The following is a 19,761-nucleotide window of genomic DNA, read 5'->3' on the forward strand; positions in this document are numbered from 1 at the left end:
CACACACACACACACACACACACACACACACACACACACAGAGGGTCATGCTGAAAAAGCACAAGCACAGTGAAACACAGATATGCAAATATGTGACCTATGAAGACGTGTCTGTCGCACTCACTCTGTCCTCTCTCATCACCAGACAGGCCTCTCTGCTCATCTTCTCATCCTTCTGTCCTCCTCCTCTCTACTCCTCGGTGTTACCCTTGTCTCCTCTCTTCTTCCTCTCTCTCCCTCTCCTTTCCGCCTCCTCTCCTCTATCTGGGTCTAGTTCATTTACATGCACCTCCAATCTTTCCCTCCATCATCAGAATCGATCTCTGTAAGTCTCCCCGACACACTGGGTTCAAACTTCCAGTCTTACAGAGGCGTACACACACACACACATTTAACCATTCAAACAATATTCCCACGATTACTACATATGAAACAACACTGTATCAACAGTGATAGAGATGCTACAGACACACAAAGTCATTGTGAAAGAAGCGACTAGATGAGTGGTCTTTCACAACGTGAAGTCCATGAATATATCAGAGACACATCCTGAAGGCATGCATACACCATGATAGCCTAGTATAGCCACAGGCCAAACGTAGCAATTAATGTGTCATGCGTTCCTTACCAATGTCATTCATCCTCCAAGCCCCTATACTACCACTGCAATACACACATAAAGAGGTCTATACTATCGGCCTCTGCCTACTCTATTGTGGTATTAGAGTCTAATATTAGTGGAATGAATGTTCTGATAGCTTCAAAGGTTATTATTAGGGCTACTGCATGCGGAGCACCCTCTAGCTTTGATCATTATGCAAAGCTGTTGTGCTCGCTGCTGAATACATTAGCGACCGGATAACCAGCGACTGTGCGCGTGTTTGTGTGTACGTTATATTACACCACATGGGCAAAAGTGCTTATCGAACATCCCATTTCAAAATCATGGGCATTAATATGGAGTTGCTGCTATAACAGCCTCTGCTCTTCTGGGAAGGCTTTCCACTAGATGTTGGAACATTGTTGGGCGATTATGCCTGGCTCGCAGTCGGCGTTGCATTTCATCCCAAAAGTGCTCGATGGGTTTGAAGTCAGGCCTCTGTGCAGGCTAGTCAAGTTCTTCCACACCGATCTCGACAAACCATTTCGGTATGGACCTCGCTTTGTGCACGTGGGTATTGTCATGCTGAAACAGGAGAGGGCCTTCCCCAAACTGTTGCCACAAAGTTGGAAGCACAGAATCGTCTAGAATGTCATTGTATGCTGTAGTGTTAAGATTTCCCTTCACTGGAACTAAGGGGCCTGAACCATGAAAAACAGCACCAGACCATTATTTCTCCTCCACCAAACTTAACAGTTGGCACTATGAATTTGGGCAGGTAGCGTTCTCCTGGAATCCAAACAAACCAAGATTTGTCCAACGGACTGCAAGATGGTGAAGTAGGATTCATCACTCCAGAGAACATGTTTCCACTGCTCCAGAGTTTAGTGACACTCCAGCCGACGCTTGGCATTGCGAGTGGTGATCTTAGGTTTGTGTGCGGCTGCTCGGCCATGGAAGCCCATTTCATGAAGCTTCCGGCGGACAGTTCTTGTACTGACGTTGCTTCCAGAGGCCCTTTGGAACTCGGTAGTGAGAGTTTCAACCAAAGAAGGACCATTTTTATGCGTTATGCACTTCAGCAGTCGACGGTCCCGTTCTGTGAGCTTATGTGGCCTACCACTTCGCGGCTGAGCCGTTGTTGCTCCTAGACATTTCCACTTCACAATAACAGCACTTACTGTTGACCGGGTCAGCTCTAGCAGGGCAGAAAAGGGATGCACTGACTTGTTGGAAAGGTGGCATCCTATGATGGTGGCACGTTGAAAGTCACTGAGCTCTTCAGTAAGGCAATTATTTTATTTATTTATTTTTGTGTTTTACCTCCGCTTGTCTCATCGCTGCAGCTCCCCAACGGGCTCGGGAGAGGCGAAGGTCGAGTCATGCTTTCTCCGAAACATGACCCGCCAAACCACGCTTCTTAACACCCGCCTGCTTAACCCGTAAGCCAGCTGCACCAATGTGTGGGAGGAAACACAGTTCAACTGATGACTGAAGTCAGCCTGCAAGCACCCGGCCCACCACAAGGAGTCGCTTCAGCGCCCTCCCCTTCCCTAACCCGGACGACGCAGGGCCAACTTTGCGCCCCCCTATGGGACTCCCCGTCATGGCCGGTTGTGACACAGCCTGGGATCGAACCCAGGTCTGTAGCGATGCTGTGCCTTAGACCGCTGCGCCACTCGGGAGACCCTCAGTAAGGCCATTCTACTGCCGATGTTTGTCTATGGAGATTGCATGGCTGTGTGCTCGATTTTACACACCTGTCAGCAACGGGTGTGGCAGAAATAGCCGAATCCACTAACTTGAAGGGTTGTCAACATATTTTTGTATATATAGTGTATTACCGCGAGGCGCGAGTGGCCTAGCCTGGGGTCTCTGCTCCAGCTAATCTGAAGGCGAAAGAAACGCACACCTGTTCAGGCGAGGTGCTGGCTAGCGGAGTAGAACACTTGAAAAATAAAGGAGAGCTGCACACTCTAGGAGCTCAGATGCTTCTGCCACCGGCTTGCCATAGGGATCCTTGTCTGAGTGTTGGGGACAGTTGGACAGGGACAGGGATGGGTACAGAGAGAGAGAATGGTGCCACTGTGGTAGTAGTGTTATTGAATCAAGGCCTTCTCCTGAAGATGAGGCACATGACATCCGTTTAAAACAGTCACACCAAAATAGCTGCATGAACACATAAATATCTACACACGAAACCTCAAGAGGTAAAATATATAAAAAGGACTATTACAATGTCATTATATTATTATTATTATTATTTAGACCTACCTGTCATTGATTTACAACATTACTATGTGCCAATGACACTCAAGAGGAATAGGCTACATTCTGTTCCTATGTAAATTAGCCTTCTATCCAGTTCTTTATAGCAGGATTAGGCTAAGAGCTAGACCCCAGCAGCATACCACTTTTAATTCTCCTCTATTCACCTTCTAATCCTGGAGAAACATTGAACTCACCATCTGTTCAATCAAACCGCCTACTGTAGCCTACTGTACTAACTCTCATCTCCATCACCACAATCATCATACATAGCCTACACGGTCCGTCTGGTGAAATAACATCCTTAATGGCACCAAGGATAATGTCGAACGCTGCTTATGAATATGACCCCCTGACAACAAACAAACATCCGTGTTCTTAAGACTCCATTGGTTGAATGCTTCACCACAAATGCAGCCACTGACTATCGTCTATTTAGGCTACAAAATGCAGACAGCATTTCGCAGCGAGGTACGCACCCCGTTTCAACACCAAGGACAGCGGTTGTAGCACGTATTCAACCCCACAGACTGTAGCCATGATACAGTAACATACGCTCTCTCCCAACGACATACGTAGACTATTCCCGACTGGCTTGTAGAGAAGAACAAACGGCTATCAGTGCCCGTGGTGTTTAACTGTAGAACTATCAGCCTAGGTTACTAAATGGGAGGGACGGAGCTAACCCATATTTCGCTATTACAGAGAGCGGTTTTCTGCATACCATATTTCACAAAATGGCACACCGCAGAGCGTTTATCGAATACCAGAATTGCACCTACCTGCTGTCTTGAGGTTGACCCGCTCACATGTCCCGCCGCTGTATTTGGTCTGGTTATTATGATTATTATGGTGGGTACCGTTATGTGGCTGTCAGCGCCATGTTAATGTCTCTCGGTGGTGCTACTGAGCTGCGCCGTACAATACTGTATGGAGCAACCGCTGTGTGCAAGCTTACATCCGGGGTGTTGTGGAGAGGAGAGGAGTGGGGCTTGGAGCGATCGTCAGAAATTAGAGCACCTGTGTTTCTAGTGGCCCGCGGTTGAACGTTGGAAGAGGATTCGGCCGGGAAGTATTATGGGGGTGGTACAAATTGAATTTAAAATAAATAATGTCGCCTAGGTAATTATTTCGTTTTCAGTGTAACAGTAAGACGTGGTCGCAATATAGTCAATGCAACGCCCTCTTTAAGATTTGGGACGATTGAATGACAGTGAAGGGCTGTAGGTGAAACGTGCAGCAACAGTGACACAGGTTATTATAGGCCTCTAGGCTAACGAAGCCGACGTTTTTGTATGTTTATTTATTGAGAGCTATAATCGGTAACATGATTATGCAACGTTGCAGCTGTGCATGGCATTCACGTGCAATTCCAAAAGACTTCTATGATAAATAGGCTCAAATTGGAATAAGCGACAGCCAGTGAGAGGGATAATCAAAATGTGCAACATCACCGGAAATAAAATAGAAAAAAGGGGGAAAAGTCAAAAGTCGATGACGTATGTGGGTTTGAGCGTGAACAGTGACGACACTAATGGGGTTTGGCTTTGATGTGGCGCGGCTGGCAACGTGCACGCTCGCGCATCACTGGGGCAACGCCAGCGATGTTCATGGAGTTGGCTTTACATGGAGATGTTATAAATCTGAGGATGGGCACGAAACAATGCTGCATATTGATCTGATATAACCCTTGCTTAATAACAGGACTGGATGAAATAATTATTATGTCAAGATAGTGTGAGAATAGGGACTTTCGAAGTCGTCAACAGTGGTTAAATTATAATCTGTTTATAACTCAACTTGTTATCATAATATCAGTGAGGTAGAGGGATTTTAGGACTCAATTTTAGCCAGTTGTCTGACATTGGAGGTCTGTTTGAGTGATTGATTATTTGTCCAGATAGGCACTGCTTAACCGGACTGATAATTGGGCTATATATAATATATATTGATCATATTCTAACTGTGGGACTCAGGAAGCTGAACAATTCCTCCTACGTTCACTCCGCTACTGTAAAGTGTGACATCCCTGCTAGTTGACAGTGTCAGGCCCCACATTGATCTCAGCCTGTGTTGGCATGCAGTTAGGGGCTGTCCCAGTGTCTGAGGGGACAAGTGTAGGCCACCCACTTTGGAGGCACCTCAGGGGGGGGGGGGGGGGGTGCATGCAGGTGTGTGTGTGTGAGACAGCACCATCCTCCCACTTTCCTCCCTTTCCTACGCTCCCCCCTTTCGCTCTTCTCCTCCCCATCCCTCCTCTTCCTCTCCACAGCTCTCTCTCAGGGAATGTGAGCCCCTGTCAGTGTACAGTGTCCACCCCTCCACCACTCATCCTTCCTGTCTCTAGCTCAGGCCTATTTCAGGCAGTGGCTAGCACACTTGTTATGGCTTTTCAGCATCACCATCAAATGGCTGCAGAGGGAACCATTTCTATTGGCTGGGAGAGGAGAGGGAATCCCTACAACAGAGGACATGGCAAGTAAAACAGCGCTAGTAAAATAACCTCAAATACACTGGCAGGGGAGGACTGGGACCAGAAATCGTCTCTGGCATTTCGGTCAACATGGACCATTTTTTCCCTTGAGGCCCTCACACCGGTCTGTGTTTTCCCCTCGAGGCCCCGATTATTAGCCAGATAAATCTAATTTTGCAAGTTAGACAGGCCCACAACCAGTGTGCTGGAGTTTATTTTTCTAATATTGAGGGGTTGTCCCACCATGCACCTGGGACTTCATATGGTGTGCGAACTGCAAAGAACCCTCTTTTCAATCTAATTAAGTAATGCCAAGATCTGAGCCTTTCCGTAACGTCTACCAGGAATCACGTAGGCCTATACCACATGACTGGTGGTTGTTGACATTCAGGTTGAACACATGAGAATGCACAGGTGAATGACTACATCAACTGCCAGATTGTGATTGCAACATGCCTGAGGCCATTATGCTCTCTCAACATACAGTACCAGTCAAAAGTTTGGACACACCTACTCATTCAAAGGTTTTTCTTCATTTGAACTATTTTCTACATTGCAGAATAATAGTGAAGACATCAAACTATGAAATAACACATATGGAATCATGTAGTAGCCAAATTGATTCTTCAAAGTAGCCACCCTTTGCTTTGATGACAGCTTTGCACACTTGGCATTCTCTCAACCAGCTCCATGAGGTAGTCACCTGGAAGGCATTTCAATTAACAAGTGTGCCTTGTTAAAAGTCAATTTGTGGAATTTCTTTCCTTAATGCGTTTGAGCCAATCAGTTGTGTTGTGACAAGGTAGGGGTGTTATACAGAAGATAGCCCTATTTGGTAAAAGACCAAGTCCATATTATGGCAAGAGCAGCTCAAATAAGCAAAGAGAAACGACAGTCCATCATTACTTTAAGAAATGAAGGTCAGTCAATCTGGAAAATGTCAAGAACTTTGAAAGTTTCTTCAAGTGCAGTCACAAAAACCGTCAAGCTCTATAATGAAACTGACTCTCATGAGGACCTCCACAGGAAAGGAAGACACAGAGTTACCTCAGTTGCAGAAGATAAGATCATTAGAGTTACCAGCCTCAGAAATTGCAGTACAAATAAATGCTTCACAGAGTTCAAGTAACTGACACATCTCAACATCAACTGTTCAGAGGAGACTGTTTGAATCAGCCCTTCATGGTCGAATTGCTGCAAAGAAACCACTAGTAAAGGACACCAATAAGAAGAAGAGACTTGCTTGGGCCAAGAAACACAAGCAATGGACATTAGACCAGTGTAAATTTGTCCTTTGGTCTGAGATTTTTGGTACCAACCACCGTGCCTTTGTGAGACGCAGAGTAGGTGAACAGATGATCTGTGCTTGTGTGGTTCCCACCGTGAAGCATGGAGGAGGAGGTGTGATGGTGTGGGGGTGTTTTTCTGGTGACACTGTCTGTGGTTTATTTACAATTCAAGGCACACTTAACCAGTATGGCTACCACAGCATTCTGCAGCGATACCTCATCCCATCTGGTTTGCGCTTAGTGGGACTATCATTTGTTTTTCAGCAGGACAATGACCCAACCCACCTCCAGGCTGTGCAAGGGCTGTTTGACCAAGAAGGAGAGTGATGGAGTACTGCATCAGATGACCTGGCATCCACAATCACCCAACCTCAACCCAAATGAGATGGTTTGGGATTAGTTGAACCACAGAGTGAAGGAAAAGCAGCCAACAAAGTGCTCAGCATATGTGGGAACTCCTTCAAGACTGGGAGGCTACTTTGAAGAATCTCAAATATAAAATACACTTTGTTGGTTACTACATGATTCCATATGTGTTATTTCATAGTTTTGATGTCTTCATTATTATTCTACAATGTAGAAAATAGTAAAAATAAAGAAAAACCCATGAATGTGTAGGTGTGTCCAAACCTTTGACTGGTACTAAATATACTGTATCCCTGGAAGGCCAATACAGGTTCTTTCAACAATAGAAGTTCGTTTCAAAGTTGTCCTTTCATTCAAAGGGACATATGTAAATAAAGAGCCTTAAGAGAGAAAGAACAGTACATTTCATGGCCACCAGGGGGCCAGCCACACATGAAATAGAGACTACATATTGCATATCGAAACTGGACAGGTGAATCCAACATTACTTCTTGTAATAAAGTTTGGATTAATATATTTCATTTAGTCATGAATTGGCAAAAAAGCGTGGACTTATATACAGTCTCATTTGCATCTCTTTATGTAGGAAAAGTATGCTTTGTCGAAAAAAGACGAGAAATGTCGTCAAATCCTCTGATTGAGCTCTTGATCATTTCTATGTAAGTAATGAGTCAGTAAGTGGATCAGAGGCTAATGCACATCAACTAAATCCAACATCAACTTATCAAGCATGCTTCAAATAACTCTTTCCATGTCAGTAAAAAAACACAGAGTCCATCAAAGGGATCTTAAAATCCCCAGGTCAGTGTGCCTGGCTTGCTTCCTGTCCCTATGGCAACCGCAGACAGTCCTTCTATCCCCTCTCTCTCCAAGTTAAACCATCTCTCTCTGGGAGAGCTCTGGGCAGAAGCTGCCTGGGTTGTAGGCACAGATTTAGGATCAATTTACCCACCCCTAATCCTAACCCTAATCATTAGGAGTAAAAAAGCAAAACAGTAACAGTACATGCAGCTACAATTTGATTGATTTATTGATTGACTGATTGATTTAGGTTTTCAGATTAGCTTTCCCTGCAATGATTTTCTTTCACTAATCTAGTCATGTCTGACGAGGGTCGAGGGATTACGTCTAGGGAGGATGAAGGCAGAATGAAATTGAGGAGGGCGTATGCAGTTTAAGAGTATTAGAACAAGGCCCAGGGCTTATCGGGGCGTAATGCCGCCGCAGCCGCTTTGGAGTTGACACACACAATATAGACACGCACATACACAAACATACAACCCTTTGGAGCTGGCAGACCCCGGATGCTCTCTTCTGCCTAACAGCCTCACGCTACCTTTTTTTTAGCCCTGTCATGGGCTGACATCACAGGTCACAGGATCCCTCTTTAATGGCCATTTAGGTACACTAAACACTTGCACGCACACACACACCCATACAGACCATACAGTGGCAAGATGGACCAAGGACATTGTTCTGAGCCTTGATATTTGGGGAGGCTGTTTTATTCTGCCCTGCTAAACAATATCCCATGATCACGCAGGGCCGTGGCTCTCCGTCCTCTGGCTGGCCATAACAAGGTCACCACCATCGAGAACACAACACAACAACGTCTCTACACCACAAACGTGTAACCCTCACACTATGGGATAGGATAGGAAAGAATAGGATTGGGATATGATAAGATAGAGCATCAGACATCGGGAGATGCCTTCAATACCGTCCATTAGGGGCAACGTGAGCACATATTACGCTCAATTAGGCTCAATGCTTGCTAGGACATTGTGGATGGGGATAGACAAAGTGCTTAAACCATGTGCTTCAGATCCAAGGATTGCAAGTTTGAACCCAGTGCTAGGCACTTGTTTCATTTTTCTCCTTATCCCAAACCTTAACCCTTTACCTTAACAAGTCATAATCAATGCCTAAACTTAACAGTCAAGTTGTTTGTGCTTAACCGTCAAGTCTTTTCTATCTTAACCCTTGCCTACACTGTCAAGGAGTTGATGTGAATTTGACATTAGCTTAAATGCAGTTCATGGCAAGTACATTTCTCTATTTCAATATTTCGTAATATAAATACAGTATCAAAGCAAAGTACTGTGTAATGAAGCACAGTACAATACCGTAAAAAGTGATTATATTATGCTGTAAAAGGTTAATGCTACCGTAATCGTGATGAATAAATGAATGAATGGATGGAAGAATCAAAATCATTGAGGGGTGATGTATTTTACAGTATTCACAAGGGATTGGTGCAAGCAGGTTGGCTGTTAGGTCATGTGTTTACACATTACAGCATATGAATAAATATTTGGTGTTTTAAATCACTTACAAAGGCTTCCAAACTAGCAGCGACTACTGGGCAAAACAGACAGGCAAATACTCAATCATTTAAGGTTCAAGACTTGCTGCCACTCAAATGTATCCCCAATATGTTTTAAATTGATGGAGCACTACTGCTACATAGGAGATAAATAGGTACAGCATTCTCACTCACGGGTGCAACAAATATAGCCTCTTTACAAGGCATGCCTCAAAATATGTTAATGAGCCTCTACCAAAAATACCATCCACCCTCTAGTGGTCAAAAGGTTTTTGGTACTCTAAAAATACAATACGGGTACTGTATTCTGCGTGGTGGAATTATAGTGCCATTCAAAATACCACAATTATTTCCACGCCCACAAACTTTTGCCACAATGCACCATACTTTACAGTATGCTGCAGTAAAATGTTTCACAGTATTTTACTGTTGACAATACCCAAAATAACCATATAAATTAGTTTTTTGTTACAGTGTACTTTCACGCCATCCATAGACGTTTATCCTACCCTGGACAAACGTTGAATACTGAAGTGAGACCGTGAGATCTTGTTGTGTCTTCTTACCTCCAGGTACACCCAGCAGGGTGGCCGGGGGCTTGAGGAGGGTGAGAAGGATAGAGAGCTGGGGGGAAATAGGGAGCGATGGTGGCTTGAGAGGCTTTGAGGGGTTGGGGCTGATGAGGTTGGTGATGTGTGCTGAGGCAGAGAAGGACAGGAATAGAGCCTCTCCTCTTTCAGCTGCTTGAGCTCAATATCACTCAGTCACAGCTTACGACCATCTATGGGTCATCATGCCTGGCTTTGTGTCATCATTCTCATTGTGACATCAGACCTGTTCTGATAATGACACTATTCTCATTGACATGAGATCCCTTATCATTATGACATGGGAACCCTTCTCATTATGACATCAGAAGCTTTATCATTATGATATCAGAAACCTTATCATTGTGACATCAGAAACCTTTTCATTTTGTTATCAGAACAACTGATAGTAATAGAATCCATACTCCGAGTCCATATTCACGTCATAAGAAATAATTCCCCTCGACCACGCCCACAAATTGGGGAGAGCAAACATTCTTTCCCATTGACCCCCACGGGGCTAACTTCGTTGTTGATTTTAAGAAATAACTAAATACGCTGAAAAGCTGCTTTGTTGTTCAATTAATGTATACTGTATGTACCCAGGTCAAAAATCCCAGCCTAAAGTTTGTAATGCTCCCACGTAGGGAAATAGAGCCTGCAAGAAGAGCCCTGTGGCTTCAGGCTATTCGCCATGGGACAGTGGGAAATGTGGGGACCCAATGTCCAAGTAATTCAGGAAAGTCTTATTTCTGGTCTAAATGCTGGTGAGTTACCGTCACTCTAATATCCAAAAGTTATTTCCGGCTGTATGTAATAATGCCAAAGATGTTCTGAGCTAATAATGTCAGAAATATCACAAAAATATACACTGCTCAAAAAAATAAAGGGAACACTTAAACAACACAATGTAACTCCAAGTCAATCACACTTCTGTGAAATCAAACTGTCCACTTAGGAAGCCACACTGATTGACAATAAATTGCACATGCTGTTGTGCAAATGGAATAGACAAAAGGTGGAAATTATAGGCAATTAGCAAGACACCCCCAATAAAAGAGTGATTCTGCAGGTGGTGACCACAGACCACTTCTCAGTTCCTATGCTTCCTGGCTGATGTTTTGTTCACTTTTGAATGCTGACGGTGCTTTCACTCTAGTGGTAGCATGAGACGGAGTCTACAACCCACACAAGTGGCTCAGGTAGTGCAGCTCATCCAGGATGGCACATCAATGCGAGCTGTGGCAAGAAGGTTTGCTGTGTCTGTCAGCGTAGTGTCCAGAGCATGGCGGCGCTACCAGGAGACAGGCCAGTACATCAGGAGACGTGGAGGAGTCCGTAGGAGGGCAACAACCCAGCAGCAGGACCGCTACCTCCGCCTTTGTGCAAGGAGGAGCACTGCCAGAGCCCTGCAAAATGACCTCCAGCAGGCTACAAATGTGAATTGTTTTCCCCACAGGTGGGTGGGGCTGCGACGTTCTATCTAATACCAACTGAGACTATAGAACGGGCCTCCCCATTCGGGTGGCATAATGGATGGACTGGCAGTCATTTTGAGTGTACCCATAGGAAGTACAAGCAGGGAGTAAAAGCAGGATGTGTACCATTCAATCTGTTCTGTGATTTGGTAAGTCAAAGCACCTTTGGCAGCGATTACAGCCTTGAGTCTTCTTGGGTGTGATGCTACAAGCTTGGCACATCTGTATTTGGGGAGATTCTCCCATTTTTCTCTGTAGATCCTCTCAAGCTCTGTCAGGTTGAATGGGGAGCGTCGCTGCACAGCTATTTTCAGGTCTCTAGAGATGTTCGATCGGGTTCAAGTCCGGTCTCTGGCTGGGCCACTCAGAGACTTGTCCCAAAGCCACTCCTGCATTGTCTTGGCTGTGTGCTTGGGGTTGTTGTCCTGTTGGAAGGTAAACCTTCGTCCCAGTCTGAGGTCCTGAGTGCTCTGGAGCAGGTTTTCATCAAGGATCTCCTTGTACTTTGTTCTGTTAATTTTTCCCTCGATCCTGACTAGTCTCCCAGTCCATGCCACTGAAAAACATCCCCACAGCATGAAGCTGTGACCACCATGCTTCACCTACGGGATGATGCCAGGTTTCCTCCAGATGTGACACTTGGCATTCAGGCCAAATATTTCAATATTGGTTTCATCAGACAAGATAATCTTGTTTCTCATGGTCTGAGAGTCCTTTAGTTGCCTTTTACTAAGGAGTGGCTTCCGTCTGGCCACTCTACCATAAAGGCCTGGTTGGTGGAATGCTGCAGAGATGGTTGTCTTTCTGGAAGGTTCTCCCATCTCCACAGAGGAACTATGGAGCTCTGTCAGAGTGGCCATCGGGTTCTTGGTCACCTCCCTGAACAAGGTACTTCCCCACCGATTGCTCAGTTTGGCCTGGAGGCCAGTGCTAGGATGCGTTGATGGTTCCAAACTTCTTCCATTTAAAAAATGATGGAGGCCACTGTGTTCTTGGGGACCTTCAACGCTGCAGAAATGTTTTCTGTTTTTAATAAATTAGCAAACATTTCTAAATACCCTTGTCATTATGGGGTATTTTGTGAAGATTGAGGAAGATATTATTTTAATTAAACCATTTGTAACGATGTACGCTGAGAGTCGGGAAGCAAGTTCAGGGAGTGAAAACATTTAATTAATAAATGAAACCAACACGTAACACAAACAGCGCACTGACATGAAACAGAAACAATGACGACTGGGGAAGGAACCAAAGGGAGTGACATATATAGGGCAGGTAAACAAGGAGGTGATGGAGTCCAGGTGAATGTCATTATGCGCCTAATGCTGGTGACAGGTGCGCCCTAACGAGCAGCCTGGTGACCTAGAGGCCGAAGAGGGAGCACACGTGACACCATTGTAGAATAAGGCTGTATCATATCAAAATGTTTAAAAAGGGAAGGGGTCTGAATACTTTTTGAATGCACTGTAACCCTTCTTATCGTGACATCACAACTCTCCTCGTTATGATATCGCAACCCTTCTCATCATAACATCACAACCCTTCCCGTTATGATACCATGACCTCACATCCCTTCTCATTATGACATCACAACCCTTCTGTTTATGGCATCAGAAGCTTTCTCTGACTCCAGAATGTAACTGTGATGAACCAGATGGTTCTGTATTGTACAAAGTCTTACTTCAAGTTTCACTGCTCACAGTTTGAGTCCCAGTCCAGGGGCTCATGGGAAAGTGAGTCATCATGGCAACATCAGATGCTACACTTAGCACACACACACAATGCCTGTGGCCCTCAAATGCCCTGCAACCCTCAGCCACCCAATGCACGGCATTGTGGGTCACAGCTGGCGAGTTGAGGTCCTCCTGCGGGGTGTTCTCTTGCGTTCACGCAGCCACACTGGATGTGTGTGTCGTGTGTGTGTGTGTCTATATGTTATCATGTTGAGCCTTGACGGCCGATGATTACACTTGAGAGGATGGAACATAGCCTGCCAGACGCAGGTTGACATGAAGTGTATTCAACTTTGTTCTACTGTATTATCCAACCATTGAAAGGCAAGCTGTGTAATGGTTGTCCACGTGTTCCAATGATATCCTGACTCTGAGTCGTGAGTCATATCAGTCCAATGTACATGGAAATAGACAGTAATGTGGGCAACGTAACACCAAGGAGTGAGCTGGGTAAGCTGATCCTAGATCTGTGCCTAAGGGCAACTTAAACCCAAAACGCAACTCCAGTATATGCTGTGAATGTGCCAGTGTCATCAAGTGGTTTAGTGGATGTACTACAAGCTCTTTTCCATGCAGAAACGTTGCTATTGCTTAATTCATGAAGATCGCCTAAGCGGATGTGAGTTATCCATTCCATGCTTGAATGTATTGACCCAGTTTGCCACGGGCTCACTATGCAGTCAGTCAGGATTCCAGGGGCTTGCAGAACCGTGTCAATAGAGTGACTATAACAGAATGACTTCTGTCTACTGATCAAAGCACAGGTAAAACAGCATACATAGGAGTTGAGGTAGCCATAGAAATAAAAACAATACAGCTAGAAAGACCAAGTCCATGGCTCTTCCAATTCCCAGTCTGTCTACTCATACCCCATTTAAATGTCCTACATTTCTCAACCGAAATCACAGCTAGTCTAATCAAAGACAACTGACACAGTGAGTGTGCCATGTTGGAAATGTTTGTTTGTTGTGTTGTTGTTACCATGGACACCATTGATCTGTTTATCACAGAGTTCGTTTGACCATGACTCTCCACCTCAGCGCCATACTACCTACAGGAATTAGGAATGTAATTAGAAAGGGACATTTTAGTTGCCAGAGGTTAGGTGCAGGGGATTTCCATTAGCCTGATTCCAGATCTGTTTGTGATGTCTCGACAAGGCCTATGGTCATTGTTGGGTGTGACTACATACGAGTGGCAAGACAGCATGACCAGTTCTAATACTGGCTGACTTTATACATACCTACAGAGCGATTACAGGGATCATAATCTGATCATGGATGGAGAGAGGGATTAAGGTTGACAACAGGGATGAATATTCATCTGGGAGATTATAAAATTCCTTTGACATTGTTTATGCTTCAGTTATCAATTTCCTCCAGCTTTTACTGCTCTCTGGGAGGGTTAGGCTACACTTTACTCTAACAATATGTCATACGGGCTTCATAACACTGTCATAACACTGTCATAACGAGGACATAACTTTTCCTTTGAGAGCTACATCAACAGAGTTGATTATGTTCATCACCGTTACCAGCTGTTAGACTGGCCCCTCTTCTGTTGAGATACAGGGCGTGTCCCAAATGGCACCCTATTCCCTGTGGGCCCTGGTCAAAAGTAGTGGACTATAAAGGGAATTTGGATGCAGACACAGACTCAATGCAGTGAGACATACTTTCCACCAGCACAGGGAACCAACCAGAGGCCTGACTTCACTCTAAAGCTCCTCTCAGGTTTGCAACACAGTGGAGGTATCTGTCTGTTGTAATGCTATTACTGTCCCTGGCACAGAGACCATGTAAGGGAGTTGGTTAGTGTCTGTGAGACATAGTCTCATGACTGGCTGCTGAGCAATGAAGTCAACCATGTTACCCACAGCAGACTCAGAGCCCATCAGTGTGTTTGTGAGATTCCTTTCCTGTGGCGGTCCTCATGAGAGCCACTTTCATCATAGCGCTTGATGTTTTTTGCGACTGCACTTGAAGAGACATGACTGACCTTCATGTCTTAAAGTAATGATGGACTGTCATTTCTCTTCGCTTATTTGAGCTGTTCTTGCCATAATATGGACTTGGTCTTTTACCAAATAGGGCTATCTTCTTTATACTACCACTACCTTGTCACAACACAACTGGCTGGCTCAAACACATTAAGAGGAAATTCCAAAAAACCTTGTGTCATGTGTTGTTTGAACTCTCCCCCTCTCTCTCTAAATGTGTTCTGGTGTCTCTGTTGATTGTTTCATTCCAGCCACCCCATCATTAGTTAAATTATGTCAATTTAAATGCATTAATAAACACACAGTTCGACAAAAGTGCGTCAGTCCACTGCACTACCACATTATTTAGCGAAAGCACATTTCCAAAACTAGTCACCAGTCATGCCTTATATCCTACCTCCGATTTATGGATTTTCACGAGACCCAAGCATTTTTTGCTAATCTGTTTTTGCAGCACTTTACAAAAGTACATCTTCCTCTGGAATATTTGTTTGTCAAGAGAAAAATGTATACATACACACCACGTCTTAGAGAAGACAGGACACACAACAAATGCTACTGAAATATACATCTTAGTCTATGGACAATTACTACGTGGTGTTTGACATGAGTTTAGGACCTGTTGCATTTTTACAACCGGGGGGTTTCACAGGGCTAAGACAGCCTACTTCATCATAAAGAAATGCATAGATCTACTCTTGATCTTGTGCACCGTATTTTGATAAGGTGAAAGTTGTGACCGGGAATCTTTCCCCCTGGGTGTGTTTCTCCCAGAAAAGTTGGGAATGAAGGAGTGACCCAATGAAAAAGGGGAGGTATAAAGGAGGTCATAAATATGTGTGGATTCCTGCTATAGCTGTCTAGCTGTCACCTCAACAACACAGCAACAACCTGGTTCTACCGTGTTACACCTGAGGAGCGCAGTGAATAACAGGTAACTAAGATTTGACTGACTATCCAGGTTAGTCATCTTTGAGACTGAGATCCAGAAAAGCTGTATTGTCCCATTGGTGACATCTGACCAGGGAGCTCTTACCTTATTTCATCGATTTAGTATGAAGTGTGATGCAATTTTAAATGAACATTTATTTGATTTGATTTACTTATTCAAGCTCAAGCTGTGCGAAATCCTATTTGATGAGACATACAGTAGAGGTGATGGCTGACCTCTGTGATGGGCTTGTCCCCCCCAAAAAGTTGGCGATAACGTTTACATTTAAACTTGACGAAGAAATATACAGAGCCAAAGACTGATTTGTTGCTTCTTATAGTAGCTGCTGAGAAAAGGTAATCAACTTATTTGGGCATGACTGCAGTTACGGTTTGGAGGCCTATTATGGGATGGGAGCCTATCTTATACTACGCTTCCATATCATAATTGCGGTCATGTTATAGTCTATAAGACAGAGACAATGCACAGCAAATACAAGACTAGTCTGAGGGCAGGTAATCAGGTTATGATGTAATTGGTGGGTAGCTATCTGTGGAATCTGCTGTGCTAAGAGGGTGGGATAACAGCAGGCTTGTGAGACTGGTGCAGGATGATTACAGTCTAAGACACTGCATCTCAGTGCAAGAGGCGTCACTGCAGTGCCTGGTTCGAATCCAGGCTGCATCACATCCGGCCGTGATTGGGAGTCCCATAGTGCGGCGCACAATTGGCCCAGCGTCGTCCGGGTTTGGCCGGGGTAGGCCGTCATTGTAAATAAGAATTTGTTCTTAACTTTCCTGGTGAAATAAAGGTTAGATTAAAATATTGAAAATTGAAAATTACAGACAACATTTCCACTGTTTCATATACATTCTTCACTGAGGACTTTATGGTGCATCATGTGCCAAATGAGGATTTGCTCCAAGTGTTACAATTGACTTCATACTCAGTGTATGAGTAGTGTGGGACTTGGTCTTCAATATACCCGAGGCAATGAGTTTATGCGCCTATTTGAATTTACTAAGGAGTGTTTCCACAACGCCTGCACATTTTTGTTGTCAGTTGGTACTTCAGGGACTAGTGACTGGGGCCATCTAGTGGTCATATATATATAGAATAGCTGTCCCTCTAATGTCAATTATTGATCAGGTTTGAAAATGTGGGAATTGTGTACGATCTCAAGTGGGAGTTTTGTCATATCAATGCTTTATTGGAACTTAATGACTGGTTATCCGACAGTGGTGAGTTCCTAGTGATTATGTTCAATTATAGCCTTACCCACATGTACATACTACCTCAATCAGCCCGACTAACCGGTGCCTGTATATAGCCACGCTACCGTATATAGCCTCGCTACTGTTATTTTTCACTGTCTTTTTACTGTTGTTTTTATGTCTTTACTTACCTATTGTTCACCTAATACCTTTTTTGCACTGTTGGTTAGAGCCTGTAAGTAAGCATTTCACTGTAAGGCCTACTACACCTGTTGTATTTGACGCAGTGACAAATAAACTTTGATTTGAATAATGCTTAATAATGCTGATGGAGAGGAAAACTGGTAGTGATGCTGTTCTCTCTTTACTTACAGATACTATGGAAGTAAGTACCTCACCTCCTCCAACCTCTACACTGACAACTAACGACTGAGAACACAGCTCTCACTGTCTCAGTGTTCTTGAAGTATTCAACCGTTGTTATTCAAGTATTCTGAGATATTTCTTGAATTCTTGAATGTCATGTCTGAATAGGCCTCTCTATCTGTGCTCACTGTATGCGTGCATGAGTGTGTGTGTGTGTGTGTGTGTGTGTGTGTGTGTGTGTGTGTGTGTGTGCATGAGGGTTTTAGCGTGCATGTCTGCATGTGTGTTTGTGTCTCTGACTGTGTATGTGTGTGTGTGTGTGTGTGTGTGTGTGTGTGTGTGTGTGTGTGTGTGTGTGTGTGTGTGTGAGGGTTTTAGCGTGCATGTCTGCATGTGTGTGTGTCTCTGACTGTGTATGTGTGTACCTTTCTTCTTCCACCAGCTCTCTGATGCTCTGTGTGGCTGTCCGTCCTCTGGTTCTACCCTCCAGGGAAGCAACAGCATCTGGCCCAGCCAGAACCAAACAGGGGGTCCTGCCTGGCCCGGCCAACAACCCACCCAGCCCCCATCTTGCTGGCCTGGGAAACCCAACACCCCCTGCTGGCCTGGGCCACAACCATCCCAACCAGCCCCAGCTTCAGCCCAAAACTGGCCTGGTCCCCAACCACAACCACCCCAACCAGCCCCATCCCATCCCTGCAAGCCATGCTGGCCTGGACCCCAGCCTCCCCAATTCCAGCCCCAGCCTCCCCAACCACAGCCCCAACCTCAGCCTGCACCCCAGCCTTTTCAACCTACAGCTTCAGCCCCGGCTTCTTCCCAAGTCCCCAGCCAGCCTAGTGCCCCAAGGTGGCCGGTTACCCAAGGCCTTATCCCAGGCGTTAACCCAGGGTCTGGATGGCCTTTCAGCCCTGGTCAGTCTGGTTGGCCTGGTCAGAATCCAGGTGGCTTTACACCTGCTCCACAGTGGACTCCAACGCCAGCTGGACATCTGGTGAGAGACAAGAAGTAGGATCTAGAGAAGCTGTAATGTAGCTTTAGTGGAGGGAAGGAGAGAGAGGGGGATGGAGGGAGGGAGGGAACTGGCAAAGACATTATGTTGGTGTGAAGACAGAGCCATATCCTAAATGTCAGTGTGTTGTGTTGGTGTATAGAGCGTTCCCTACAACCAGAACCTACAAAGAGGCATCTACGACAAGATGATGATCACCATCATGGGCCGGGTCAAACCAAATGCTAAGCAGTGAGTTCATCAACTTCCATAGTCTACTATGGTCTTTGTTGTTTACTAGGATTAATAAGATCCCTGACTAGATGTACACAACATACCAGTATGCTATTTGAACACAACTGATGGAATAAGTCAATCTGTACTGTTGACTGTCCTGGAAGAGTGGGCCTATCAACCTGATGACTGGGGCTTGTTTTCACTATCTAATGTCTTGGCCCATGCTTTTATCAATCTGATCAATTAAACTGTTTTAATTTATCATATCCCCCTCCAGGTTCACAGTGAACTTCGTGCGAGGTAATGACATCGCCTTCCACCTCAACCCTCGGTTCAACGACGGGGGTAAGCAGGCAGTGGTGAGGAACACCATGGTGGGAGAGCACTGGGGGAAGGAGGAGAGGCACACACAGGGAGGCTTCCCCTTCATGGCAGGACAGTCCTTCGAGGTCAGTGGGAACTTCCACGGAGGCAGTGCTCTTGTAGTCTGTACTGTACTGACGAACAAATCAACTGAGTTCCACTTTCGATAATGTCTGCGGCTAAATGACACTATATTTAACTCCTCTCTCCCTTTCTCCACCTGTGTTTCAGATGAAGATCCTGGTTACGTTTGAGGAGTTCAAGGTGGCTGTGAACGGAGCTCAGCTGTTTGAGTTTAAACACCGCGTCAGAGAACTCAACCAGATCGATCGCATCAACGTCCTCCATGATGTCACCCTCACCTACGTCACCGTAGACACAATACCATGACATCAGCATACAGCATATAACACCCAGCATGTGCTAAATACATACAATTCATTATTTGCACCTGTTTCATGATGATGATGATGATGATGATGACGACGACGACGATGAGCTGTGTTCATTCTGTGGTGCACACATAGTACTGCGTTAAT

General features: G+C 44.9%; 2 protein-coding genes across 2 annotated transcripts in view; one reads left to right on the top strand and one right to left on the bottom strand.

Moving 5' to 3' along the window:
• LOC129817201 (serine/threonine-protein kinase PAK 5-like) overlaps positions 1-3,906 on the bottom strand; it is a 110,210-nt gene extending 106,304 nt beyond the window's left edge. The window contains exon 1 of the mRNA XM_055872213.1: positions 3,652-3,906. The gene's annotated coding sequence lies outside the window, so the exon portion shown is untranslated. The remainder of the gene's footprint in view (positions 1-3,651) is intronic.
• A 14,140-nt stretch (positions 3,907-18,046) lies between these two features.
• Positions 18,047-19,761, top strand: LOC129817914 (galectin-3-like). The gene is made up of 4 exons (XM_055873512.1): positions 18,047-18,625; positions 18,786-18,874; positions 19,137-19,308; positions 19,454-19,761. The coding sequence occupies exons 1-4, from the start codon at positions 18,047-18,049 to the stop codon at positions 19,610-19,612; spliced, it is 999 nt and encodes a 332-aa protein (XP_055729487.1). The 3' UTR covers positions 19,613-19,761.

The sequence above is a fragment of the Salvelinus fontinalis genome, chromosome 20 (assembly GCF_029448725.1).
Source record: "Salvelinus fontinalis isolate EN_2023a chromosome 20, ASM2944872v1, whole genome shotgun sequence".
NCBI lineage: Eukaryota > Metazoa > Chordata > Actinopteri > Salmoniformes > Salmonidae > Salvelinus > Salvelinus fontinalis.